General features: G+C 34.8%; 1 protein-coding gene across 1 annotated transcript in view; it reads left to right on the plus strand.

The window, feature by feature from the left end:
• Nucleotides 1-13,434, plus strand: part of MYO9A (myosin IXA) — a 281,871-nt gene that overhangs the window by 128,818 nt on the left and 139,619 nt on the right. The window contains exon 15 of the mRNA XM_040643036.1: nt 8,305-8,424. Within this exon, the coding sequence (XP_040498970.1) occupies nt 8,305-8,424 (120 nt within the window). The remainder of the gene's footprint in view (nt 1-8,304; nt 8,425-13,434) is intronic.

Here is a 13,434-nt window from a genome sequence, read left to right on the forward strand (position 1 = left end):
AAAGAAAATATGACCTGTATACGTAAAAAAAGGAATCAGTTGAAACTATTGCTGAGGGAAGCCAGACCTTGAACTGTATAAAGTCTTTAAGCTATTTTAAATATGTTCAAAGGCAACCATATCTGAGGAACTAAAGGAAAGTATGAGAACAATGTCTCACCAAATACAGAATATGAATTTATATATGTATGAGAAATTCACTAGAAGAGTTCAGCAACAGATTTGAACAGACAGAGGCCAGAATCAGTGAACTTGACTACAGATCAGTTGAGATTATCCATTCTAAGAAACAAAAAGAAAAAAGAATGAATAAGAATGAACAGAGCTTTTAGACCTGTGGAACACAATAAAGTACCCCAATTTCTGGCAGTTTAGAAGGACAGAGAAAGGGGTAGTAAGAATATTTCAAGAAATAATGGCCAAAAACTCTTCAAATTTGATGACAAGACTATATATCCAAAAAGGTCAACAACCTGCAAGGGATCCATACTTACATACATCATAATTAAATTGTCCCGAGATAGAAAATATTGAAAGCATCAGGAGGGAAGCAATTCATATACAAAGTGTCCTCAGCAAGATTGACAGTTGATTCATCATGAGGAACCATTGATGTTAGAAGGCAATACTTGACATATTCAAAGTGCTGAAAGAAAAAAGAGAGTCAATCAAGAATTTTGTATTCACAAATCAAAACTACAATGAGATACCTCCTCACACCAGTCAGAATGGCTAAAATTAGCAAGTCAGGAAATGACATGTTGGTGAGGCCGCAGAGAAAGGAGAACCCTCTACACTGCTGGTGGGAATGCAAGCTGGTGCACCCACTCTGGAAAACAATATGGAGCTTTCTCAAAAAGTTAAAAATAGAGCTATCCTATGACCCAGCAATTGCATTACTAGGTATTTAACCAAAAAATACAAATGTAGTAATCTGAAGGGTGAAGGGGCACCTGCACCCCGATGTTTATAGCAGCAATGTCCACAATAGCCAAAATATGGAAAGAGCCCAGATGTCCATAGACAGATGAATGAATAAAGAAAATGTGGTATGTATATACAATGCAATACTACTCAACCTTAAAAAAAAATGAAATCTTGCCATTTGCAACAACGTGGATGGAACTAGAGGGTGTTATGGTAAGTGAAATAAGTCAATCAGAGAAAGACAATTATATCTCACTCATATGTGGAATTTAAGAAACAAAACAGAGGATCATAGGGGAATGGAGGGAAAAATAAAACAAGATGAAATCAGAGAGGGAGACAAACCAGAAGAGATCATAGGAAACAGAGGGGAGGGGATGGGGTAACTGGGTGATGGACATAAAGGAGGGCACGTGATGTAATGAGCACTAGGTATTATGTAAGACTGATGAATCACTGAACTCTACCTCTGAAACTAATAATACTATGTGTTAATTAATTGAATTTAAATTAAATAAATAAAGAATTCTGTATTCAGCAAAACTGCCTTTCAAAGTGATGGTGAAATTAAGACATTTGTGGATAAACAAATCCTGAGCTAGTATTACTATCAGATCTGCCCCACAAGAAATACTTTAGTGAGTTCTTCAGGCTGAAATGAAAGAAAACTAGACAGTAACTTGAAAGTACATGAAATAAAGAGTGCCAATAAAAGCAACTATAGAATTAAATATAAAATATAGTATGAATTTATTTTTTTACATTTTGTAACTTTTTTTCTCAAATCTGATTTGAAAGACAACCATTCAAAGTAGAAATTATAAATCTCTGTTGATGGGCATGACATTTTAAGGGTATAATTTGTATGACTAACAACATAAAGTAATAGGAAGAGAATGGAGCTATATAAGAGAAACACTTTTATATACTGTTGGAATTAAGTAATTTTAAATCCAGACTTGATTGTTATAAGATGCTAATTATAATTCCCTTGGCATTTGTTAAGAAACTAACTAAAAAATAATATGGTAATATAAATGACAAGAAAGTAAGAATATACTAGAAAACTTATCTGTTTAATACAAAAGAAGACAGTAATGAAAGAATAGAGGAAGAAAAATAATATGTAAGAAGACCTATATGGAAACTCAACAACACGCTGTTTTTTTTAAAAAAAGATTTTATTTATTTGACAGAGTGCTCAGTGCAAAAGCAGGGGGAGCAGGGAGCCTGACGCAGGGCTCTATTCCTGGACCCTGGGATCAGGAACTGAGCTGAAAGCAGATGCTTTAACCCACTGAGCAACAGGAGCTCAATTCTTAATTACCAGTGGATCAAGGAAGAAATCACAAGGGAAATTAGAAAACAGCTTTGAGATGAATGGAAGAAAATATACTGACCAAAACTTAATGGGATGCAGCTGATACAAGCTTAGAGGGAGATTTATAGCTTCAAATAGCTCTATTGAAAAAGAAGAAAGATCTCAAATCAATAACCTAATGCATTACCTTACAATTTTAGGGGAAAAAGCAAAATAAACCCAAAGCAAGGAATAGGAAAGATATTGTAAAGAGTGGATCTGAAATAGAGAATAGAAGTCAATAAAGAAAACAAACAAAACCAAAAGTAGGTTCTTTGAAAAGATAAATGAAATTGATAAACCTTGGGGTAGACTGATCAAGAAAAGGAGAAGACTCAAATTACTAGTTTTTGGAATGAATGGGGGATGTTGCTACTGATCTGATGGAAATAATAAGGATTATAATACTTGCATGGCAACAAATTAGAAGCCAGTTGAAATAGACAAATTCCTAGAAAGGTGCAACCAACCAACACAGACTCCAGAAGAAATAGAAAAGTAACAGGCCTGTAACAAAAGAGACTGAATTAGTAGCAACAACAAAAACAACAAAAACCTTCCACAAGGAACAGTGAATTCACAGATGAATCCTATCAAAAACTTAAAGAAGAATTAACACCAAAACTTTAATAAACTCTTCCAAAGAATGGAAGATAAGGGAATACTTTAATTCTCATACTGTGAGGCCTATATTACCTGGATACCAGACAAGACATCACAAAAATGAAAACCACAAACCAATAACCCCCAACAAAAACCCTCAACAAATTCCTAGCAAACCAAAGCCAGCAATATGTAAGAAGAATTATATACCACAATCTAGTAGAATTTACCTGGGAATGAAGATTGTTTTAACTTAAAAAAAGTCAAATCACTGTAATACAAAAATCACATGATCACCTCATAAAGAAAAATCACTTAATGAAAGCTAACAGCTTTTCATTTTTTTAGTTATAAAAACAATGAACAAACTGGGAATAGAAGGGGATTTCCTCATCTTAATAAGAGGATCTGTGAAAAATCAAAAGCTTAACATCATACTTGATGGTGAATGACTGAATGCTTTTCCCCAAAGATCAGAAACAAGGATGTCTGCTTTTACCTTTTTAACATTCCTGGAAGTTCTGGTAGGAGCAATTAGGAAAGAAAAAGAAAAGACATCCGTATTGGAAAAGAAGAAACCATTTTATTTGCAGGTGACATATTATGTATAGAATATCCTAAGGAATCTGTACAAAAATCTATTAGAGGTAATAAATGAGGTCATCAGGGTTGCAGAATACAAGATGAGTATGCAAAATTAGGTGTATTTTTACATACTAGCAATGAACAACCTGAAAACAAAATTAAGTTAGTGCTCCAAGAGCACCAACAAAGGTAAAAAATTTATTAATGAATTTAACAAAAGAAGTGCAAGACTTGTTCACAGAAAGCTATAAAACACTGTTGAAAAAAACTTGAAAAATACCTAAATAAATGGAATGCTATCCTATGTTCATGCATTAGAAGCCTTAAAATGTTAATACTTGATCTACAGATTCAGCGTAGTCCCTGTCAAAACCTCAGCTACCTTTATGCAGAAATTGGCAAGCTAATTCTAAAATTGATAGGTAAAGGGATCCAAAAATAGAACAACAAAGTTGGAGGACTGACACTTCCCAATTTATATTAGGCAATGGATTCTTCAATATGACACCTAAAGCATAAGCAACCAAAGGAGAAATGGATGAATGTTGTCCCCAAAGGACAATATTAATTGAAATGACAACTTATGGAATAAGAGAAAATGTTCTTGAATCATGATCAAGAACTGGTATGTAGAATATATACAGAACTCTTACAACTCAATAATAAAAACTAATAACCCAGTCAAAAAATGGGCAAAGGTTCTTAAAAGACATTTCTTCAAAAAAGATACGCATAGTCAAACAATGAAAAGATGCTCAATGCTGTTTGTCATTAGGGAAATGCACATGGAAACTACAGTGAATACCACTTCACCTCTACTAGGATGGCTACAATAAAAAAGACAAATAATAACAGATGTTGGTTAAGATGTGGAGAAACTGGAAGCCTTGTATGCTACTGGTGGACATGTTGAATGGTGTAGCCACTTTGTTAAACAGCCTTGAGGTTACTTTACCCAGCAATTCTGCTCTTCGGTAGATGCCCAAAAGAATTGAAAACAGGTGTTCAAACAAAGACTTGTACACAGTGCTCCTAGTAACATTATTCCTGAAAGCCAAAAAGTGGAAACAACCTAAATGTCCCTCAGCTATTGAATGGATAAACAAAATGTGGTATACTCTACAGTGGAACGTAATTTTGCCATATAAGGGAATGAAGTATTAGTACATGCTACAACATGGATGAACCTTGAAAGCACTTTGTTAACTGAGAGAAGTCAGACCCAAAAAGCCACATATTGCATGTATCACAAATCACAAATGTATGATTGCATTTATGTGAAATGTCTAGAATAGGCAAATCTGTAGAGGTAGAATGTAGATTAGTGTTTGCCTAGGGCTGGAGTAGACAGGCTGGGAGATGATGAGGGAAAGGATAGTTTAAAAAAGTTAGGGTTTCTTTTTGGTATGTTGAAGGTATTCTAAAATCGATTGTGGTGATAGTTCAATAGCTTTGGGAATTACACTAAAAACCATTGAATTGTATGCTTTAAATAGGTGAAGTGTATAGTATGTGATTTATATTTCAATGGAACTATTATACATAAACACAAAAAAGAATGTTCATAGTGTCTTTATTCTTAACAGTCCCCAGTTGGAAACACCCAAAAATCTATCAGTGGAAGAAAAGATAACCAAGTTGTGATACATTCCTACCATGTAACATTATTCTGCAGTAAAAAAGAACAAATTATTGATTCTCATAATGAGTATCATAATGAGTTACAAAAAATATTGAACAAAAAAGCCAAACATGGAAGGATACATAGTGTATGCTTTCATTTAGTTTAAGAACAGGCAAAAAAAACATACAGTGATAGAAATCATAACTTGATTGCTTCTGCAAAGACAAGGGTAGTATTGGTAGGAAGGGGTGAAATAACTTGCTGAGATAATGGAAATGTTCTATATCTTGATTGAGGATTACTTGGATGTAAATTTTTTTAAGCTCATCAAATTTGTACTTGAAATTGGTGGGTTACTGTGTATGAGATATACCTTTAATGGCCATGGGGCCTGGAAGCTGGCATTACAGAAACTGCTTTAGTATCAGAGAAATGGCTTCAGGTTTGAATGATCAACTAGGATTGAGTTCTGTTACGTGTTGTAGTATCTTCAAAAAGCTTGGACTTTTCTGTCACTGTAAAGATAGTTGAAAAATTCTGTCCATTGGTCTTGAGCAGAGAAACAAGAAGGACCTTAGCAATCTGTGTTAGACCTTAGATAGCAGTCGTTAAGCGTCTGCCTTCGGCTCAGGGTGTGATCCCGGCATTCTGGGATCGAGCCCCACATCAGGCTTCTCCCCTAGGAGCCTGCTTCTTCCTCTCCCACTCCCCCTGATTGTGTTCCCTCTCTCGCTGGCTGTCTCTCTCTGTCAAATAAATAAAAATCTTAAAAAAAAAAAAAAGACCTTAGATAAGATTTTTCTTAAACTACCTTTAAAAAAATCAGTGCCCCATATCTTTACCATGCATAGATGTGGGGTCTGAATTTATGTTGTATTTTTGGTGCATAATCTCAAGGTAAGAAATTAACAAAACTAGACCAGGAACTAGCATAAACCAACACTAAATAAACATGTTCTGTGAGTTTATGAGACTCCTTAGACAATACTCCTCCCTAAAAATGTACTTATAAACCATCCTAGGAATCCTAACCACCTTAACAGGGAGTTGTTACAGCAAATGAAACGAAGATCAGTTTAAGGTTTGGAAATAGTATTATAGTCTAAAATAATAAAGAGTTAAAAGAAGGCGTAGAAAGCAGAATGAAAGAACGGAAGTTTAAAAAAAGATCGGTATGATGATGAGACATGAAACAGTCACAAATACAAAATTACCCATATTCAAACATCATTGCCACAATTTATTAGATAAAAGAGTGCAGTGGCTATAGTAATGTCAAGTGATTTCTTCAAACTGCTTACTAATTTAGTATATTTAATATCCTGAACTTTTACATAAAACACTTTAATACCATAATCTCCTTAGAATTATTTCTGACTGGCAGATTATCAAGATAGCCTGAAACTGTGGTGATAACTTCTTATTTTTTTTAAATTTAAAAAAAATTTTTTTAAAAGATTTTATTTATTAATTTGACAGAGAGAGAGACAGCCAGAGAGAGAGGGAACCTAGGCAGGGGAGTGGGAGAGGAAGAAGCAGGCTCCTAGCGGAGGAGCCTGATGTGGGGCTCGATCCCAGGACTTTGGGATCAAGCCCTCAGTCAAAGGCAGACGCTTAATGACTGAGCCACCCAGGCACCCTGACTTTTTAAAATTACAGTTTGGTTAGAGTATAAATAGAACTTTCCAGGCTGTTTTTTTTTTTCCCCCCTCAAATGGTGCCCCTCAACTGATACCTACCTTCCAGCACCACCAACTAACCAAGCATAGGCTAGTCTGAGCCTGAGCATTCTTTCTTCAAGCAGCCCATCAAAGATGGTGGGGAGCATTATTGATAATGGGCACAGAATATTTTTACTAAGGTAGTCTTCAACTAAGAAATGATGGGTGACTTGATAATATTTGTCTCTTTTTGAAACATTGAACATTTGCAGCTATGGTCTCACCACATTGGATGAATGAGATAGTGTTTTATTAGTTTACTTTTTCAATATTGGATATGAAAGTGATTTTCAAATGTATTTTATTTTTAAAAACCTGCTATTTGTAAGTGTATTGTTATCTGATAGAAGATTCCATCTCCTTAGCTAAAATATGGATGCTTGTTGTCTGGATCCAGTAATCTAGTTTAAGGAATTAGAGAGTAAACCCTGCTTTGCAAACCTCTTTGAACTACTCTGCATCTATTTAACTTTTTAAATGATTCTGCATTGAGAACTATTCAGATAGTGTCTCATTCCTAATTATGCAGTAAATATGCACTAATGAAGCTTTATTCATTGTGTTGCTTACTTTGTCTCTATTGTTAAACTGTTCTGTTTTGTTTTTTAAAGGCAAACCTACACAGATTTGAACTAAACATCCTAACTCTAGAGATGTTCTTTGAGTAAATGATACTCACCCCCTCCCCAAACCTGGAGATGCCTATTCTCTTTTAAATCCATCTGTTGCTAATATTAGTGGTACTCACCTCCCCCCAATCCCCTTTATTGTTAGAGTGACTCACTGTTTCAGTAGCACTAATCTGGGGCTTTGGTCCTTACTTGAACATGCTCTCTTCCTTTTCCCACAAGTAGTTGATTCTGCCTTATTTGACTAAGTGGTGGTGAGGTACATTTTCCAACTTTCTTTTCAGATTTATAAATACCAAAGTGCTGCTGGGTTTTCCTGCTCTATGGTGCTTTTCTTCCTGGAGCTCTTTAAACATTGACACACTTGTTGGAATTCCTACAAGTGTGGTTAATTGCAAGATTCATGAAGGAATTATTTAACTTTTGGTAAATTGTTTTGGGTATATTTCTCTTTGGGGTTCTGTCATTGTTCCTTGCATTGTTGCCAACTATACGCTAATTATATTTCAGACCTGATAAAAAATCGGTCTGTTAAAAAAAATAAGCATTCAAATTGTTTGAAATTTCCCTATTATTTTAAATTAGAAATTTTTAGTATGATATTAACTCACAATACTTTCAATACTGAAAGAGATGCTTTGAATACCTAAAAAAGACCTTTATATTTTCCTTTTATTTTTGTGTGATTTCCTCAAATCAGTTTAGAAAATTTATTCACATTTAACCCATACTACTTGATACATTTTATATATTCTTAAGATAGTTGGCAGCATTGCCCTTGATTCTCTGTTGGTTTGGGCTTATATAATATCTTTTTCTTTTCTCCATTTTTTTGTTTTTCTTTTGCTTCCTAAGGACACGATGATACAGCGCCATGTGCAATTTTGAAAAGTATGGATAGTTTTAGCTTTCTCCAACACCCAGTCCACCAGAGGAGCTTAGAGATTCTGCAGAGGTGCAAGGAAGAGAAGTACAGTAAGGCTGCAAATCCTGATAAATTCTGTGTCATCACATATCTGTTTGGAAATGGAAACCAGGAGCATTCTGCACCAGGGTGGGACATAAATTGCATAGGCAATGTGACCTCCATAATCTTTGGTCAGTCTCAGGATACTTCCATTGATTGAGACTTATTTCTTCTTTCTTTTAAAAAAGTTGATATGCCTCTTCTTTGAACTTGGATGACTATTTACCTGTGATCCTTGAGTTGTTAATTATACTTGGTTTTAGACCCTGAATTGGGTTCCAGTTTTGTCTTTAAAGTAGCTGAGTGATGGTTAAAAACGAGTAATGATTTTTTTCCTCCTAATTTTTTTTTTAAAAAGCTTTATTGAAATCTAATTGAGGTAAAATTGCATGCAAAAGTGTAGAATTTGGTAAGTTTTGACATATATATGCACTTATGAAATAATTAGCACAATCTAGTTAATACCATATCCAGCACTGCCAAAAGATTCCTCTGCCCCTTTCTAATTTTAGCTGATTTTTATGCTTGCTTATGCTTGAATTTCAACATCAGCAGTGTTGCTTTTGTGTATCATTGTTTAATCCACTTAGTTTGATTGCAGTTCTCCTATCAGGCCTATCTGTGTCTGGTTTAGAGCAAGGCCACCACATTAATGTTTTGGCTTAAGGAAGAATGAGAATCATAGTGAATATTCTTTTTTATAATTTTTTATTTTTATAAAATTAGTGTGAAAAGATGCCCTTGGTCTCCATTTCCTCCTTTCTATTTGTTACACTCATTCTGAATGAAAATGGGTTCTTTTGCCTATTGTGGGATTATAGTTATTTGGCTACTGCTATAGTGTGGATAAAGAGATTCTTTAGAATACTGAAAGCCCAACTCAGCAGTTTGCATATAATGGACCTAAATTACTTACATACTCTGAGCTTTTTACAAATCGCCACAGATTTACTTTGTTAATTTCACAGTTTTGTGATTGAAATTCCATGAAATTTTAGAATCCAATTATCAGTGAAAGGAGAATGTAAGTAGAATTTCTAAAAGCAATGTTGTGGGTTCTTCAGTTTTTCTTTCACTGTTTTGGAATAAGAAAACGTGTAATGCATTTTGAAAAATACTATTAAAAATGTTTTCTCATTTTAGAAAGAACAAAGGTAAGTATTTCATTTTAAAAAGACCATCCTTAAGTGTTACTATTAATTATTGCTGCTGTTTCTAAAAGGTATGCAATAAGTCTTCATTTCAGTTACCTATCTTCTTTTTCTAAATCTTTTAATCCATGGGACGTTATTTAAAATAGTCTACAACTCTTTTTTGGCAGTTTAAATTAATTGTTTTCAACTTTTAAATAGTTGCAAATAGTTTATTTGTTTTGTTGATGTTTATGACCCTCAGCGCATTTCAGTTTAATATATATGGGTTCGGAGTAGGAGGGCACACCATGTAAAGCATAGGCTGCATGAGGAAATTATACATTTATCTATATTTACATGCAAATTTATGAAAGTTGGAGCTTTTCCATTATTTTAGGTAGTTTATTCCATTGTCTATTATAGTACTACCAGTAATTAAAATTTTATAATATATAAAATTACAAATTCAAGTCTAGGAGACTGCTTTTAAAAAAATAGGGGACTACCAGCTTTAGGTAATGGATAATTGGGAAGGTGAATGAACCCTTTCACAGGTAACAACGATAAAACCTGGAAAAAACTTAAAAATAACAAAATGATTTGAAAGCACTCGGAAAAGACCAAAAAACCAAACCAAAACAAAATGAAAAACACTGAAAGACCAGAAAGAAGCAGTAACCAGAGGAGAGTTTATTCTTTGAAGTAAGTAAAGTAGTGGATAAGAATTGTGAATCTGTGGCTTTTTAAACAAGGTGCTCCCCAGCTCCCGTTGCCTGATAGACAGCGGACCACAACCATACTGACCTGAGGTATCAGAGAACAAAGTTGAGGATTGGCAAAGCAACTTGCAATTTAGGAGGAAAATCCTGGAACTGAGTAAGCTGCCAAAGGGCTAAAACCCAAAGTTAGAGTATAAATTCTGCCAACCATACCTGGCTGAGAGCTGTGAGTACTTAGGGAAGCTGGTCAACAAAGCAATGCAAACCAAATAGGAATGACTTTTGAAAGATACAACTGCAATAGGTGAGATTTGCAAGTTGGCTGCTTTTTTGACAGAGGGCTTTTTTGTATCTCCGTAGCTCCTGTGGGACAAAATCTGAAGTCTTGCTGTCTTAGTTGGAATCCCATAAGTAGAGGGGAGAGAGAAAGAGGCAGAGAAATATTTGAAGAAATAGTGGCCAAAAACATTTCATGTTTGGTTAAAAAAAAAAGACTGACTTAGAGATCCAAGAAGATTAGTGACTTCCAAGTAGAATAAATAAAAAAGGAAACCATTATTAGGCACATTGTTTGCCAAATGTCAAAGATAAAGAGAAAATCTTGAAAGCAGCCAGGGGAAAATATGGCACATTAAATACAGGGGAATAATGATATGATTAACACCTGACTTATGAAAGCAGTGGAGACAGAAAGATATCCAAAAATCATAATTAAAATCTTGCTTCCCCCCAAAACAAACCAAAACACCACCCCCGCCAAACAAAACCAACTTTCAGGCAAAATTTCTATATTTTTAGTTTGGGTACAGACAAGTTAACTACCTATTAGAAGAAAAATCAACAGTTTTCAGAAAAAAATGTAACAGAATTTAGTGCTGCTACAATGTATTTTCCACAGTCTAACTATCAGTTAACAAAAGTATTCTTAAAAAATGAACCTGAAATAAAGATGTTTTCAGATAAAAGGAATCTGAGAGAATTTGTCACTATAATATATATTCTACAAGAAATGATAATGGAAATTCTTTTGTTTAATCAGAAAGTTCAGCTTTATTATTTTATTTATTTAAATTTTTTTTAGAGAAAGAGAAGCCATGTGAGCAGTGTGTGGGGGGGGAGGGGCGGAGGGAGAGAGAGAAAGAGAGAGAATCTTAAGCAGGCTCCACACTCAGCACTGAGCCCAACACAGGGCTCGATCTCATCACCCTCGAGATCATGACCTGAGCTGAAATCAAGATTTGGATGCTTAACCAACTAAGCCACCCAGGCACCCTGATAATGGAAGTTCTTTAAGCTAAGGGCTAAAGTTACCATCAGATGGTAACTCGGATGAATAGTAAGTGTTGGTACACTTTTCTGCAAAAGTCCAGATAGTAAATATTTTAGGCTTTGTGGTCCTATGGTCTCTGTTGAAACATCTCAGTTCTACTGTGAAAGGAGCCATAGACAATACATAAGTAAATAAGCATGGCTGTGTTCTAATAAAACTTTATTACGGACACTGAAATTTAAATTTCATATGATTTTCACATGTCACAAAAATATTCTTCCATTGATTTTTTTTTTTCCCCAAAACCTCAACCATTTTCTTAGCATTCAGGCCCTGCAAAAACAGGCAGTGGGTTTGATTTGGCCCAGGGTCTTAGTTTGCTGATTCATTAATTATTAGAAGAAATAAAGAAAAAGAAATAATAACTATGTATAAAAATAAATGGCTATACATATTTCCTTTCCTTCTCAATTTCTTTTAAAAAGATTATTTAAAGTAAAAACTATGACATTGTTCTGGTGGTTTAAAATGTGTCCACAAATTCTTTGATACTCCTCCCTTCAAAAGGCATGTGCTGTAATGACTCACTTCTAACAAATGGAATATGGCAGAAGTGACAATGTGTGGCCTTCACGATTAAGACATAAAAGGTATTGTGGTTCTTCCTTTTCATTTCTGTTGCTCCCACCTTCTCTCTCTAGTGACTGTTCTCTGAGATTTGGTCGGGAGGAAATTAGAGGAGAGGGGAGGAATTGGGATTCTTGGAAGCATGACCTTCAGCCCCACTTCTGCAAAGGTCAATAGCCCTGGTAAGGAAAAGGAATAAGATGGTAGGAGGAAGAGAGAGATATAGGGTAGAAGAGAAGAATCTCACTTGAATTTGAACCCATACTTTTGACCTTCAGTTTATACTCATGGCATGTTTATGAAGAAGGTGAAGGATCAGCAGTTGTCAGAGAAGTGCTATGGGCTTGATATAACTTAATTCTTTTACCTTGCTGACAATGCCTGTCTTAATGTCCCTGACCTCAGGCCTCTGTATGGTTCCACAAATCATTGAAAATTTAATCTGACCAAATGCAATTAATGGAATTCCATTGTGGAATTCCAAATGGAATTTAAGTCTGACCCAAATGGAATTAAAATAGAAATCAGTAACAGAAAGATATCTGAGAAATCTTCCAATTTTTTTTTTTTGTAAGTAATCTCTACACCCAGTGTGGGGCTTGAACTTACAACCCTGTGATCAAGAGTCTCTTGCTCTTCTGACTGAGCCAGCCAGGCGCCCCCTTGAGAAATACTCAAATATTTTGAAAATGAACATATGTGTAACTCATGAGTTAAAGAAGAATTCATCAGGGCAACTTGAAACTATTTTGAATAGTTTCTCTGAGAATGGAAATAACATAACTTGCATAATGCAACTAAAGAAATGCTTATAAGAAAATTGATAGCTTTTAATTCCTTGTATTAGAAAAAGTCAGAATCAGTGCTTTTACCTAATGAAGCTACAACAAGAGCACCTTAGACCCAAAATAAGTAGAGAGAAGTGAAGAGCTACAATATGTGAATACAAAGCAGACTTAACAGTAGAGAAAATCAGTGAAAACCAAAAGCTGATTTTTCAAAAGGAGCAATGAAATTGATAAAGCTCTAGTTCTGTCCAGTAGAACTTTCTGTGAAGATGAAAATGTTCTCCAGCTATGCTCTCTAAAACTGAAGGTTTAATTTGATTCAATCAAGTAAAATTTGAAAGCCACATGTGGCCAGTGGCTGCTGTATTAGATAGTGCAGTTCTAGCCGTTCTGATCAAGAAATATGAGAGAAAACACAAATACTGTTATCAGGAATGAGCAAGTGGACACAGTTGCATATGGTGTAGACGTCAAAAGATTG

This window comes from Ursus maritimus, unplaced genomic scaffold (assembly GCF_017311325.1).
Source record: "Ursus maritimus isolate PB19 unplaced genomic scaffold, ASM1731132v1 scaffold_27, whole genome shotgun sequence".
Classification (NCBI taxonomy): Eukaryota; Metazoa; Chordata; class Mammalia; order Carnivora; family Ursidae; genus Ursus; species Ursus maritimus.